This window comes from Hyperoodon ampullatus (genome assembly GCF_949752795.1).
Source record: "Hyperoodon ampullatus genome assembly, chromosome: 7".
Lineage (NCBI taxonomy): Eukaryota > Metazoa > Chordata > Mammalia > Artiodactyla > Ziphiidae > Hyperoodon > Hyperoodon ampullatus.
In genome coordinates, this window is record NC_136920.1 from 10,907,481 (window position 1) to 10,921,699 (window position 14,219).

Consider the following 14,219-nt stretch of genomic DNA (forward strand, 5'->3'; position numbering starts at 1 on the left):
CAGCGTCCCGGGGGTGGGCACAGTGTGGTGTTCTGCATTCTGGGGTTGGGGGGCGTGCTGTCTCCTAGGGCTTTTCTGAGAATTTTCATGTCTTTTTCTGGGCTTTGTTTGAGCAGCCATGGAAACCATTAGGTCTAATCAGCTGATATTAAAAAAAAAAAAAAAAGTCTCTGCACCAATTACCTGTCTCTGGAGGAAGCACATTGCACACAGAAAATGCTCAGGAAGTAACTGTTGAGGTGATTGCATTTGTGGGGGTGTAGGGGGAGAGAGATGAGGACACCGGAAGTCAAAGAAAGCTCTTCTCTATATCAGAAAGGAGCTTGGCCCAGCTCTGGCCAACCTGAGATAGGACTGACTGAACTGAAAACACCCCTTGCCCAGGGTCTCCCAGCCACCCAGCCAGGACAGACATGCCTCCGCCTTTAGGAACAGCATTATCCCCCACCCCACTCCCATCCCCAACACACTTTGTCTACTTACTCAATGATTTCTAGGAGAAAGCAACATTTTCGTGACTCTATTTTCTCAAGAAATTGTACGAACTGATCCAAGAAGTACTGTAAGGACTGTATATGTGGCTCTATCTACCCATCTGTAGATAGAGACACGACATAAAGATAAACAGGTAGATAGATGCACCTCCGAGTGCTGGAAAAGCCACAGCTTCCATGGTGCTTCCATGGACTATGGTGCATGGAATTGAGGAGGGCTTCAGTATAGGAAAAAGAAAGTTTGTTTTTTAATCAACTACATCGTCGTTCAAAGAATGCAGTGAATTTCTGCAAATCTGTAAGGGAAATAGCATGGAAAGAACCAGGGAAGAGATTTCAGGACAACATCTCCACAGCAAAATATCTTTTCTTCCCCTCTCCTTTGTGAGGAGCCTGAAAACCTTCCATCATGTCGTCTCCAGTGAGCAGCCGGCAGCGAGAGCTGCGTGGGGGTTGCGCGTGTTGGCTGCTTCTCTAATGGTTCCTTTGTGACGGCCCTGCACAGAGCATGAGGCATACACAGACGGTGCACAGGTAGTATCTTTCCAGTTCAGGAAAAATAAAAAGTCCCAACCCAACCCTTCCTGCGATATTATTTTTAGTCTTTTCCTCCCCACCTGGCATAATTTGGTATAAATTATGTCTTCATCAATGTCAGATCCCCCTCCTGCCTTCTATTCTTTAAAAAAAATTATTTTCTTCACTGTTGTGTTCTACAAAATTGTCAGCCCTCCCCAAACTCTGCTTTCTGATGGCAAAGTCATCGTGGAATTTCTTTTCCTTGTTCTGTCAGATGGCAGCAGGCTGGTCAAAGCCACACAGTCGCCACACCAGGAGGAGGCAGGAGCCGGGTGCTGGCATCATGTGTAGGAGTAGTCTATGTCGGGGATGCCACCGTCCCGGTAGCCCCGCGTGGCGCCGTAGCCGATGGTGTGTGTGCCCTTGCAGAGGCTGCTGCCATTGGAGGGGAAGATGGTGTGGACCACATACTCGTCCTTGCTGTGGTAAGGGTTGACGGGCAGCATCTGCAGCCCGGGGCCGCGGATTTCCAGGATGGAGTTATCCTTCTTGGTCCCCGACTCCAGATAGTCGTCCTTTTTCCGGTTGCCCCGGTTGTAGGCCCGCTCCCGGGTCAGCAGCTCGCTGGCCCGGTGCACGTACCAGCAGATGGCCCCCAGGACCAGGAAGAGGAATACGAGGGCCACGGCGCCACCGATGATGCCTGCCACGGGCAGGCCCGCCATGGGGTCGGCGTTCTGCTCCTGGTTGAGTGTGGTGGTGGGGCCGTAGCTGTCAGCCGTCTCCGCCTTGGCACACACGGGCGTCTCGTCGGCCACATAGGTGTTGCCGGTCTCCATGGTGACCATGCAGATGATATAGGTGGACTTGGGCTCCAGGGCCGTCAGCAGGTACTCTGTCTTGTCCCCCTGGACCAGAGTCTCCGTGATGGAGCCCACGGCTGGGCTGTGGCCCAGGCGCAGCCAGCTGAGCCGGAAGGAGGAGGCGGGGAGCGTGGTCTTCCACGTGATGCGGATGGAGTCTGCCGTCAGGGGCTTCACGTGGATGACCAGGGTCTTGGCACTATCGCCCGTGGCCATGGGGTAGTCGAGGCTGGAGTCAGGGAGGCGCAGCCCCGGCCTCTTAGCCTTGAGGGTGAAGAGCGAGCCCTGGGGCGTGGTGGCAGAGGCGTGGTCACTGGCCGTGGTCTTGGCGGCGGCGTTGGCCGCTCCGCCCTGCACCCCCGCCTCGAAACATTCGTCCATCTCACTGGTGATGTCCTTGATGGCCATGCCCCGGACCTTCTCGGGGCCCTGGCACATGAGGCCTCGCACATTGACCACGGCCGCCCGTGCCTTCACCCAGTCCCGCAGCCACAGGAGGTTACAGCCGCAGAACCAGGGGTTGTTCCGGAGCAGCAGCTGGGCCAGGTTCTGCAGGTCATCGAACAGGCCGCGGGGCAGCGTGGTCAGGTTGTTGTTGGACAGGTCCAGGCGCTCCAGCTCACGCATCTTGGCCAGCGTGTTGTAGGGCACATGGCTGATGGCGTTGTCCTGCAGGTAGAGCTTCTGCAGGCGGGTGCTGGGCAGGTTGAGGGGCGGGGCAGCCAGCGAGTTGCGCACCAGCGAGAGCTCGGTCAAGTTCTGCAGGCGGCTGAAGGTGTCGTCGGCAATGCGCTGGTTGGCCAGCAGGTTGCCATCTAGCACCAGGCGCCGCAGGCTGCTGAGGCCCTTGAAGGCGTGCAGCGGGATGGTGGAGATACGGTTGTCATCCAGCCGCAGCTCCTCCAGTGTGCGGGGCAGCCCCGAGGGGATGCTGCTCAGGTGGTTCCTGCTCAGGAAGAGCAGCTTGAGCTGCCTGCTGTCGGCGAAGGCGTCCTCCTCTATGCTGACGGTGGACACGGAGTTGTCATCCAGGTGCAGCTTCTCCAGCAGCGGGATGCGGGCCAGCGAGTCCCGGGCGATGGTGCGCACGTTGTTGTCCTGCAGGTGCAGCTCCCGCAGGGAGCGGGGCAGGTTGACGGGGAACTCATCCAGGTCGTTCTCGTAGAGGTAGATGACCTGCACGTTGACCTTGGTCTTGAGGTCCTGGGGGATGCCGGCATTGTTGATCTGGTTGTTCTGCAGGTAGAGGGTGGTGGCGTCGTCGGGGATGTCGGCAGGGATGGAGGTGAGCCCCCGGTCGTTGCAGTAGATGAAGCCGTTGTCGCAGCGGCACACGGAGGGGCACGTGGTGCTGTCGATGACCTCCGTCAGGAAGGCGATGAGCCCATAGCAGAGGAGAAGCCAGTCCCGCAGGTCCATGGTGGCTGTGGTCATCACGACGGTGGCCGTGACGGTGGCAGTGGGCGTGGTGGTGGCGGTGGCAGTGGGGTGTGCCACCACCATGGTGGACGGCTGGGGAAGGCAGGCCCCACTTGACTTGCAGCCTCTACACCTGCAAGGAGCACAAGACATGTGCGGTGAGAGCGAGTCGGGTGTCCACCCACCTGCCGCTGAGGGGTGGCTGCAGTCGAGGCCACGGGCAGAGGTCAGGCCTCGAGGTGCATGCCCCGTGGCCCTTCCAAATGTCAAGTTTACATCACAGGTGATAGCTCGGGCTGAAGTCAGCCTCTAATGACATTGGCTAACGTTAATCTCAGCGGGAGCAAAGATGCTGCCCGTGAACAAGACAGACGTGGCCTTGGCCCTCCTGGACTGTGACCGTGGGCTTCGTGACGTTAATTTACTGGGAGCCGGGCTGCAGTTTCAGTCTCTTCTTTCAGGATCCCACACTAAGCCAGTCTTTATGGCTGATGCTGAAAGTGGCTGCTCAGTGTTGATGGGATGGATTTAGAGCCACCATTTCTCATTGGTATAGGGATGTCGTATCCCTCTCTGGCTCGGAACCAGGGACTGAAGGGAAAGCTTGTTTCTGCGAGGCCTGTGAGCTCAAGGTGGGGGAGGGGCGTCACCAGAACCTGTAAAAAGAATCTGCCAGCGTCCTCACTGGCGAGCAGGGGAAAGTGGGGCGCTTCATCGTCTGGTGTTAAAACAACATGTCCTGTTTGTCACTTGTGCATCTTATAGACAGAAGAATGAGGTGTCAACAGAACTGCTTTCCCACGGCTTTACAGAAATCTCTTTCTATCAGCGGTGCCCTTCCTACTGTGTTCCATGTAATGTGAGAAGTTATTCCATACTTTGCCCCCTTCCTAAATCACGAAATTTTCAGCTATTTTGAAAAAAAAATATATCTGTTTTCTTGCATTTAAAGACAGGAAACAAATAAAAGGAGGGAGGGGTCCACACTCTGAGGGAATTGTCTGCAAGGTGTAATTTTGGTTTTCACAAATGGAAAAATTGCAATGTAGATTTTTCTCATATTACGTTACTGTTCATAGTGGTAAAAAAAATCAATTAAAGAGAAATTATCTTTCAACCTCAGTGGGGAAGTGGTGTTCATGCAGCCGGCAAAGGTCTGCTTTATAACTCCAGGTTCACAAACGCTTTTCAGTGTGAGACACAATGGCCTCTGGGAGCCTGAGCTGAGGCCGCAGCCTGGAGGGCAGCCCTGGTGTGCAGAGCAGAATTGGGACCCACTCACTGGATGAGATGGTGGGGCCCCCACTCCCATGACCCAGGGAGCCTGTGTCTCCATGTCTCAACCATGTCAAACCCTTCTTCCTTCTGTCCCTCTCTATTCCTGGACTGCTCGTCACCCTTCAGGACCATGCTCGAACGTCTCCTCCTCTGCTAGGTCTTCCTCATGCCATATAGAGCTTCCCTCTGCTCCATCCATCCATCTATCCACCCATCCATCTACTTACCCATCCATCTATCCCTCCACCCAGCTCTACATCTATCTACCCACTCACCCATCCATCCATCCATCCATCCACCCATCCACCCACCCTCTCACCTATCTACCTATCTATCCATCCATCTACTCACCCATCCACCCACTCACCCATCCATCCATCCACCCACCCACCCACCCACCCACCCACTTATCCATCCATGCATCTGTCCATCCAGTGAGGGGCCCTTTCGAGGTCACAGCCAGCCCAGGTTTCCAGCTGCACATCTGTCCCTTCCTCTGCACAAAGCCAGAGCCATAAAGGTTATGAAGCCTGGAGGTCCTGTCTCAAGATGCTTATGAGCAAAGAGGCAGGGCCAGGGCAGGTGCTGGGGACAGGAAGTCTCAGGCCTGCTCAAGGCCACCTTGCCTCGGTCTCAGGGGTCAGGTCTGAGCCCAGGAGCACCTCTGCCCAGGCCCCCAGCATCTGGCCAGAGGACGCACACCCTCCTCTGAGTCCTGGCACAAGGGATGCTGTTGGCCCCTGAGCTCACAGATTCCGGAGCAGTGCCCTGAGCAGGGGTCAGACTTGTTAAGGCCAAAGACGAGGCCAGACCGCCTTCTCTGGCATGAACATCAGTTCCCGGTGCCCACTCAGCTCATGGCCATAGCCCTCAGCCTCCAGATGCCCTGGCATCATAATAGAGTCTAAATTACACCTTTCAGAGATGCCTGATGGATAACCAAGAAGCATTTGGGAGGCAGGGACCCAAGGCCTTTCTCTTCCCCTGTCTGCGGCCCTCATCCATCTTGGCTGAGTCTCCCCTGCCGTCCCCTTCCCCAAGGCCTCGCGATGCTGAGCCCTGGCTCCAGGAAGGCAGGGAGGGGCCTGGGGTGGGGAGGAAGACAGCGTGCCTTGCCTGAGGAGCCCTTTAATTGTCCGGGTGCCACGAGACCCTTTTATTCCCTTGTTTTGTGTTTGATGGTTTATGTGGCCATCAAATTAAACCCGGTAAATCGCCCGTCTTTTATGGGGTCACTTTTCGTTGTTGCAAGAATCCCTCAGACTTCAGCATGGTGTGAGTTATGACTTGCCAGCTCCATGACTGACAGCTGGATCCTTGGCGTGCAATGGAAGTGGGGGAGGGGAGCAGTGAGATGGCTCAGACTAGAGGTGTCCAGACCCCCACTAGCCGAGAGGTGGCCTGGGGCATCATTCTTGGCATTTTCTATCAGTCGCCAGCTCCTGTCATCTAGGACAGAGACACCTGGGTTTGAGTACTGCCTCTCCCTCTTCCAGGCTGTGAGATCTTGAGCACGTTACTTGCCCTCTCTGAGCTTTAGTTTCCTTATCTATAAATGTAGCCATCAAGTTCCCCTTAGAGGGGAGCTCACTACTGAGCATCCAGTGAGGTAATACCTGCAAAGTACACCCTTGTAAGTGCATAAGGTTTAAAAGCTGCTGTAATTCTCTGACTGCTCCAGGCATACCGGTCTAGCCTCTGTGTTAACTGCGTGTCTCTCTCCTCTGCAATCCAGAGGCCCTTTCTTTACTCCCCTGCCCCTGCTGTGCCTCCAGGGTAGACTGGGAGGCTGTAGGCCAAGCTGCTTCCTGGCAGAGACTCCCTGTCATTGCTGTGATGCTGGGTCTCCCCAACCTCAAACTGTGCATCCTCAGTCCTGTCCCCCCAAGCTAGGGTAGAAGCACTGACCCTAAGCCTGCTCTCCCTTGTGCTACCTCTGGGCCTTTGCACGTGCTGTTCCTGCTTCTTGAACACCAACACACCTTCCCCACTCAAGCTTCGCCAGGCCAGCTTCTGCTCACCCCCCAGGCCTCAGCTTGGACGCCCCCTCCATGAAGCCTCCCAAGTTGTGTCTGGCTCTGCTTCCCATACCCACTTGACTGGTGGTAGTCGGACCTGAGTAATATCTGTAAATACCTGCCAACTGGATGGCGGTGCCTCCCTGTTGGAGACGCCTGGCCTCCCGGCGCTCTGACCCATTGTCTTTCCCAAATCCCATCAAGCTGGGGCTGCCAGAGACCCACGGCCCTCTGGGGGGGGTCTTCTTGGGGAGTCAGAGTGACGGCAGGCGGCAGCTGCGGGACCCCAGGCCCAGCACAGGCCCTGGCACGCTGGATAGGAGAGGGCATCTACCACCACAGGCTCTGGGGACGGGGGCACAGTTAGACATGACTCACCAGGGGCTGAGCAGGGGTGGGGGCATGTGGCAGGAGGGAGCTGGGCATCCCAGGCAGTAGAGGGGAGTCTGGATAGGCCTCCCCCTGCCTCCCAGTCCCGGCCTTCCTCCCCATTTGCCAGTGAAGGCAGCTCATGTGAGGATGTCCTGATGCTGCGTCCCCCGAAGTACCAGGTACAGTCTCCGTCCCCACTACGGGAATCAGAGAATTCCAGGTGGCACTGACCCCGAGAAGGAGGCGTGTAGACTAGAAGCGGGGAGAGGACACCAGGGCTAGGTTTGAATCTGACCTCACCAGTCCTCAGCCGTGTGACCTCCAGTGACGCTCTCTGGGCCTCAGTTTCCTCATCTGTAACGTGTTGCTGAGAACCCCACTCTTCTGGGAAGATGACAAGGGAGGGGTTGTGTAAAGTGCCCGGCGCAGGCCTGGAGGTTTTGGAAAGAAGGACTGCCCCACCCTGTCCCTGGGAGGGACCCCAAGGTCCTCCTATGACCCACTCAGGGCGGCCACCCACCTGTCTTGGCTGAACTTCAGACAGAGGGCAGCCCCTCCCCCTCCCCCTTTCTGTGCACCCTCCCAGTCCCTCCCTTCAGCAAGGAGAATTCATTGTGTTTTCCCTAAACTTTGCCAGGCCCTCGGGTCCTTACTGGCAGAGCAGAGCCCGAGGTAGGAGCGAGGTGTGCAGGGCAGACTGGGGGCGGAAGCAGTTTCTCAGCTCCAGAAGGACCCCTGCCCCACAGGAAGCAGTAACCTCCCCACCGGGCTGAGAGCTCCACCAGAGCAGGGTCACCTCCATACCTGTGATGGGTCCTCAGCAAACCTTTGTTTAAAGCAATGAGGGACCCCGCGTTTTTCTCCTCCACCAGCTGACACTATCTCTCGGGGCTCAGCTACAAGCAACATGGAGGGAGGAGGGCCTAGAGGCAGGGGGGCCAGGCTCTGCCTCCTGGTGCTCACGGGGGCCTGGGGAGAGCTCCCCTCTAGGAAGCCTCTTCCCTGAGAAGGCCTGCCTGGGATCAGTTCAGCTGCTCCACAAACCAAGAGTGGCCTTGAGTCTCAGGCCTTCTTCTGTAAAATGGGACCATAAACTATCTACTGCCCTGGGTGTTGAGCAGAGGGCCTGCTGCTGGTCCAGGAGATGTGAACTGCAGGCAGGAGGGGGACTTGCGACTTTTGTGTGAGTGGGGCTTTTCCGAGCCCACCCTCGTTCAGGCAGAAGCCCCGGGCCTGCTCCTGCCCAGCCCGGTCTAGGCCCACTGGAGGCCCCTTCTTCAGGCAGGATGCCATGACCTCAAGGCCCTTCCAACCCTGCGTGGCACAACTTTGCTCCTGATCTCGGCTACTGGTGCCATTGAGAACTTGTAATGCATTCGGGAAGGGGGTGGGATTCTTTTAAAACCTAAAGTTAATTATTTTTCTAATTTCATGCCGCATGCATTATGCATCAGCTGTTATCACTGGCGGTAATTACAGACAGGTACGCAAATCCACTAAAAATGTACCTGGAGTTCACCTCACTGTGTAGGCCGTCTGGGCTGTGCCGGGCGGCGGGTTGTCCTGAACTTCAGAGAATGCAAATTGCTTTAAAAAACAAGACTTTAAAATTGTGTCTTAGGAGGTTAATTATATTGATAACAGTGTTCGATATTAAACTATTCAGGGCCAGGAGGGGTTGGGGGGGCTGAAAGGAGACACATGTAATTTTGTTTCTTTCTTTCTCTGTATTATTTAATAAGATGCTCCTGCACCTATATTTCTGTCTGTCTGTGTGCATTTTTAGTAAAGCTGCCTAAACTGAGGCTTAATTCCATCTGGGAAGGAAAAAGGAAAGGCCAGGAGTTTTTCAGAAGGTAGGAGGAGGGCCTAAGGGCTGTTATTCTGGGTGGGGGGCAGCCCAGAGAACAGGGTGGGGGCCCTAGCTCTGCACTGCTGTTTCTCAGCAGCCAACGGGATCCTGACAGCCAGGGGCTGGGAGAGGAGCCGGGTGATCAGGAAAGACTGGGAATGGTGATGCTTATTGAGCATAAGACAGAGGCTTGGGTGGGGCTGGGGCTCCCCCTAGGAGCTGTGTGGCGTCCCCCACATGCAGGCCCTGTTCTTGGGGTGATCCCTCCCCTCCCCCAGTTGTTTATCACAAGTTGATTGTCAAGCCCTCCCACTAGGTTGTAAACTTCTACGAGTCAGAATATGTTCTATCTTGTTCACTGGCCTAGTATAGAGCCTGGCATCAGAGGTGTTCATAAACACCTGTTGCATGCATGAATGAATGAATGAATGAGGATGCCAAAAGGGAGGCCCCAGAATCTGAAAGCCAGGACAGGGCAGTGGGAGAAAAGAGGGAGGCTGGCCTTCTGTCAGCCCCACGCTGGGAGGTAATAATGACAGGTGCCCTCACCATGGCCTCCCAGAGAGGCAAAGAGGTAGGTCTGAATTGTGCAGCAGGTGGCAGAGGAGCTGGACGGAGACCCAGGCTTTCCTTTCCCAGGTGTCTTACCTGCCCTCCTCAGCTGCCCAGTGGGGCCACCCCAGGCCCCGAGGGAGCAAACCCAGGGAAAACCCCTGGGTTTGCTCTTGTCTGCTCTGACATGGGCTGGCTAACCAGGCCCTGTCCAACTGCAGGTCTGCTTCCAGGCACAGAGGCTGGCCCAGCTTTCTTAGAGATGGCCCCTTCCCTCCCACCCCCGCAGATACGCACAAGCATGGAACTCACCCTCAGGACCCTGGAATCAGGGAGGTAGAGGACCCTGGAAAAACTGAGGCCCAGAGAGGAGAAGGAATGGCTCTAGGGCAGAGAAAATCCTCCAGCAGCCATGAACAGCCCTCTCCCTTGCCTACCTCCTCTGGCCCTGGCACTGGACTCTCAAACCCTTTCCCAAAGGGTTGGCATGGAGAGGATGATGGTGGACAGTATCCAACTCAAGCAGGATCTAATGGGGGCGACCCACCAGCAGGTCTGCAGACCCCTCTAGCCCTGTGGGGTCTGTCCCACTAGTAGCAGGAGCTGGCAAAGCTGAGCACCTGCTGCATGCTCAGCCCTGCACAAACGCCTCTCCTTTCCAGCTGGCCACAGCCCTGCGGAGCCTGTGTCCCCAGTGCACAAAGGGGAACACACTCAGGGGAGGGAAGGGACGTCCCCAAGGTCACACTGCTCACAGCTGGAGGGCCAGGGTGCTAACCAACCTCTGTCTGGCCCCAGAGCCCAGTAAGCTGGTCTTTGTTTTCCTGCCTCAGAATGGAGGGAAGCTTGGGATGGAGGGAAGCTCAGCAGAGGCAGAGCCCAGCACCGAGCAGATGCTCCATAAATATCTGGGGTGCAGGCCTGCTGCTGCCCGCCTCTGGCTTGGCCTCAGCCCCAGGAATTACCCACCAGTCTCTCCTAGGAGATGGGAGGAGAATAGGAGCAAGTGATGGGGCGGTAGGTAGGGATGGGGGAAGGGAGGCCGGCTGGGCAGGGGCCGAGCTCGGGCTCCAGAGAGCTCACAACGCCTCACGGCCCTGCTGCCAGGCTGGTGCGCCGTTATAATAAATAACAGTAAATAGCCGATCCGCAGGGCATCTTTCACGCTGGTGGCTAATAACATGGCTATTAATGCCCCCTCAGACGGCGTGCGTGCAGTGCGGCGCTGACAAATGTCCCAGGCCCTGGCGCCGTCATAAATCAGCCCCTCTCCTGGGGAAGAGTGTGGGGGAATTGTCATTTTCCATCTTGGTAATGAATTGGGGCTTCCCTGCCCTGCCCAGGGCGCTGCCGATAGAGGTGGCCTGAGGTTTCTGGGATTTGTGTTTGGGGAGGCATGAACCCTCCCTCCTGGCCTCTGGGAAGCCAGAAGAAGTAGGTCCCACCCCCCCCACCCCCCACAAACAGCCAGACCACGCCACCGCTGCCACCGCCTGCTGTGTGACCTTAGGGCAATAACTGCCCATCTCTGGGCCCCATCAAGCCACTCTCACCAACAAAAGGGCTGAACTGGAGGCCAGAGCAGATGATGCCTAATGGCCGGCAGGTGCAAGGCCTTGGATGGTGGCTTTGGATCAACCCCACCCTGGGTTCTCCTGGCCAGGGCAGGGAAAGGCCTTGGATGGAGGGGACTTGTGGACCCTTTCCAGTTGGAGGGCAGCAGGTGCCATGGCCAGTGGCTAGTTCACCAAAAGTCCTGCCTCTCCAAGGCCTCACGGCTGCCCCCTCTGGTCAGAACTCAGAAGGGCTCAAAGTGAGACCTCCCCCAAGGGGCAACGGCTGGGAGGGGCGGGAATTTCCTCCAGGAAAGGTCACCCCCTTACATCCTGGGTCCACCTACCCTGGGGCAGAGCCCAGCAGCACAGGGGCCACCAGGTAGCAAAGGACCCCTCCCCTGGCAAGCAGATGCCACCAGTTGCTTCAGCTGCATGTGTGGGGTCGGTGGGGTGGAGCTGCAGATCTCCAACCCAGCCCGAAGAGGACAGGCCCCATGTGTCCTGTGCCCTCTCTGGGCACGAGGAGCCCCTGGGCCTTCCTGGGCCACCGGAGCCCATCTGCATCCGCCTTACCTCCTTCGCTGCAGCCTGGCAGCCCGCAGCTCTGGATGCTGCGCTTCCGTCGAGGTGGGCCTGGGCCGTGCTTACATTCCAGCCCACCAGCCTTGGCACTCAGGGTGCAGACCACAGACCTGGGGTGTTGGGTGGTGCTGGGGGTGCCCGGGGCTCAGGGAGGAGACCCTGTGCTTCGCTCTGCTGGGCTCCTCGTGTTCAGACGTGGCTGCGGGTCTGGAGCAGCATCTCCCGCGCCCTAGGCTGCCGGCACTGCTGGCTTCTCCTCCTGGAAGGAGGGGTTTGCGTGAGGGGCCTGCAGGGCCTGCAGGGCTCCCGTGCGCAACCTGAGGGTGTTCTGGGCCCCTGCTCTCCAGGCATGCCCTAGGGCCGGGCGCCCATCCTTGGGGAGGGTGGCCTCCCTGCCCTCTTTCAACTTCCGCCCTTTTGTCTGTTGGCCGCCACCTCTTCTGAAAGGCTTCTGCGTGGCTTTTACCCCTTTTTCTTTACCAAGTTTTGTTTTGTTTTGTTTTTAATCCCTTTAAGTCACTTGGCAGAATGGGCTCTGGTGCAGAGAGTGTTCTTGCGTGACAGAGCTGAGAGGGAGTCACTCTCCAAAGAATCGGTATTCCTGCCACTCAGGCTGTGTCTCCGGGGGAAGGAGGGGGTCCATTACCCCGCTGAGTTCAGATGTTCACCGCGGGGCTGGAGCTGCTGACATGCGCTGCTGAGCTGTCAGGCCCCACATGCCCCTCTTTGGGAAGATGTTTGGGCGGGGCAGGGGGGGTGCATTCAGTCTTGCTTGGCTGCTCCTGTTTGTAGGAAGGCTTTCTTGCTGGGGAGATGGAGGGACGGGTTATTCCTGCTTCAGCCCTGGTCTCGTCTGTCCAGAGAAGAGTCCTTCTCACCCACTCCCTGCCTCCTCACCTGCCAAAAAGCAATACAAGTGATCAAGCCCAGGGAAATTAGGAGCCGCACGGGGACCAGCAGCCTGGGCTGCAGCCCCCTCTCCTCCCATCCCTCAGGAACCTGTTTTCTTTTTTTTTTTTTTTTTTTTTTTTTTTTTTTTGCGGTACAGGGGCCTCTCACTGTTGTGGCCTCTCCCATTGTGGAGCACAGGCTCCGGACGCGCAGGCTCAGCGGCCGTGGCTCACGGGCCCAGCAGCTCCACGGCATGTGGGATCTCCCCAGAGCGGGGCACGAACCCGTGTCCCCTGCATCGGCAGGCGGACTCTCAATCACTGCGCCACCAGGGAAGCCCAGGAACCTGTTTTCTTGAATGCCACTTTCCCATGATCTGGGATTTCTCCCTTCTCTTTCCAAATCCAGATAACAAACAGCCGGCCATGCCAAGCACCCTTCCTCGCAGCTCCCTGCTTTCCCTTTTCCTGGGGGTGGGAGGACTGGAAAGAGAAAAATGAAGTTCTGAGAGCTCCCAGCCGTTCAGGGGCCGCCCTCCTGGCCCAGAGCCAGCTCTGCTTCCCCCAGCACCTGCTTCTCTTGCTATATGTCATTCAAAGGATCCAACTGGGCCACCATGGCCTCAGCTTCCCGAACAAGTGCTGCCTTTCCCCACCATGGGAAGCAGGAGCATCAGGGAAATGGGGAAGCTGGATCCCTGGCCTCCCCACCAAGGCCGGGGTCAGTGCTTCACACCCCGGCTGCCCTCCACGGCCACCTTCCCCCTCCTCAGAGACCTGGGAGCAGGGTTGGCTGTTCCTCAGAATCCAAAACAACCTGAGCTCTCTGGATCGCCTCTCATTAGCATGGCGTGTTGAAGGCCCACAGTGCCCTGGTGTCCATATTCCCCCTGCAGGAGCCCCTCTTTGGAAAAGGGCTTTTATTACACATCTGAGAGTGTTAGCTCTGGTTTGAAATTGGATCCAGATGGGCTCGGCTGCATCTGGGCACTTTTCTTTGTAGGGCCGAAGGTGGCTGATTTGAGAAATGCATGTTGTCTGAGGCTGTCACAAATAAAAACAAGGATATTTAGGGTGCACGTTATAACAAATCTAGAGCACAGACCGGGGGTTCACCGCTCACTGGGCGCCCAGCCCGGCAGGGAGTGCATGTAGGAAGAGGGGCAGGTGCTGGCCAGGTGGAGGGCAGGTGGAGGCTGATGGGTTGACGGGAGAAGTGGGGAGGTCTTGGGACAAGCTTCCCCAGGAGCAAGGAGGGTTAAGAAACAGCAAGGTTTAAGAGCCCACGGGACATCCCCCCTGAATGGCCAGGGTCTGGTAAACACTCAAGGTGTGAGCAGGCAGGTGGGGTGCAGCTCCCTGGGAAGGGGCAGGCGGGGGTTGGGCAGGAGGGAAGATAAGGACAGAGTCCCCACAGGAGAGGTGAAGGCTGGGCTGCAGCACGGCTCTTATTGCTATTACACCCGCGTGATTTCATCCAATTATAAATTGTAATTTCTCTGTGAAAGGGAGAGATGGAAAGCGTCCAATGAGGTCATCCGCCTCCCTGGCCGGGGCAAGGAAATTGTTTTATACCTTGGAGGGTGGGGGCAGAGGCTGCTGGGCCTCCGTATTTAGAGAGGATGGTGGCAGTGTCCTCAGAGCCAAGGCTCCAGCTGGCCATGGCCGGCTGATCCCCCATTAGAGAGCTCTGCTTTCGAAATTATGAATCCAGGAAGGCAGCTGCATCCTGCTGGCGTCAGGCCCTTCCCACAGCCTTCAGGATGAAGGCGACACTCCTATGGCAGCCTCCAAGGCCCCACAAGGCCTGGCCCTGCCTGACGC

General features: G+C 57.1%; 2 protein-coding genes across 3 annotated transcripts in view; one reads left to right on the forward strand and one right to left on the reverse strand.

The window, feature by feature from the left end:
- MACROD1 (mono-ADP ribosylhydrolase 1) overlaps positions 1–14,219 on the forward strand; it is a gene marked incomplete at its 5' end in the record, with an annotated part of 151,349 nt that overhangs the window by 39,896 nt on the left and 97,234 nt on the right. The window lies entirely within an intron of this gene.
- Positions 1,355–3,448, reverse strand: FLRT1 (fibronectin leucine rich transmembrane protein 1; the record flags this gene model as incomplete). The annotated part of the gene is made up of 1 exon (XM_079707290.1): positions 1,355–3,448. The coding sequence occupies one exon, from the start codon at positions 3,446–3,448 to the stop codon at positions 1,355–1,357; it is 2,094 nt and encodes a 697-aa protein (XP_079563416.1).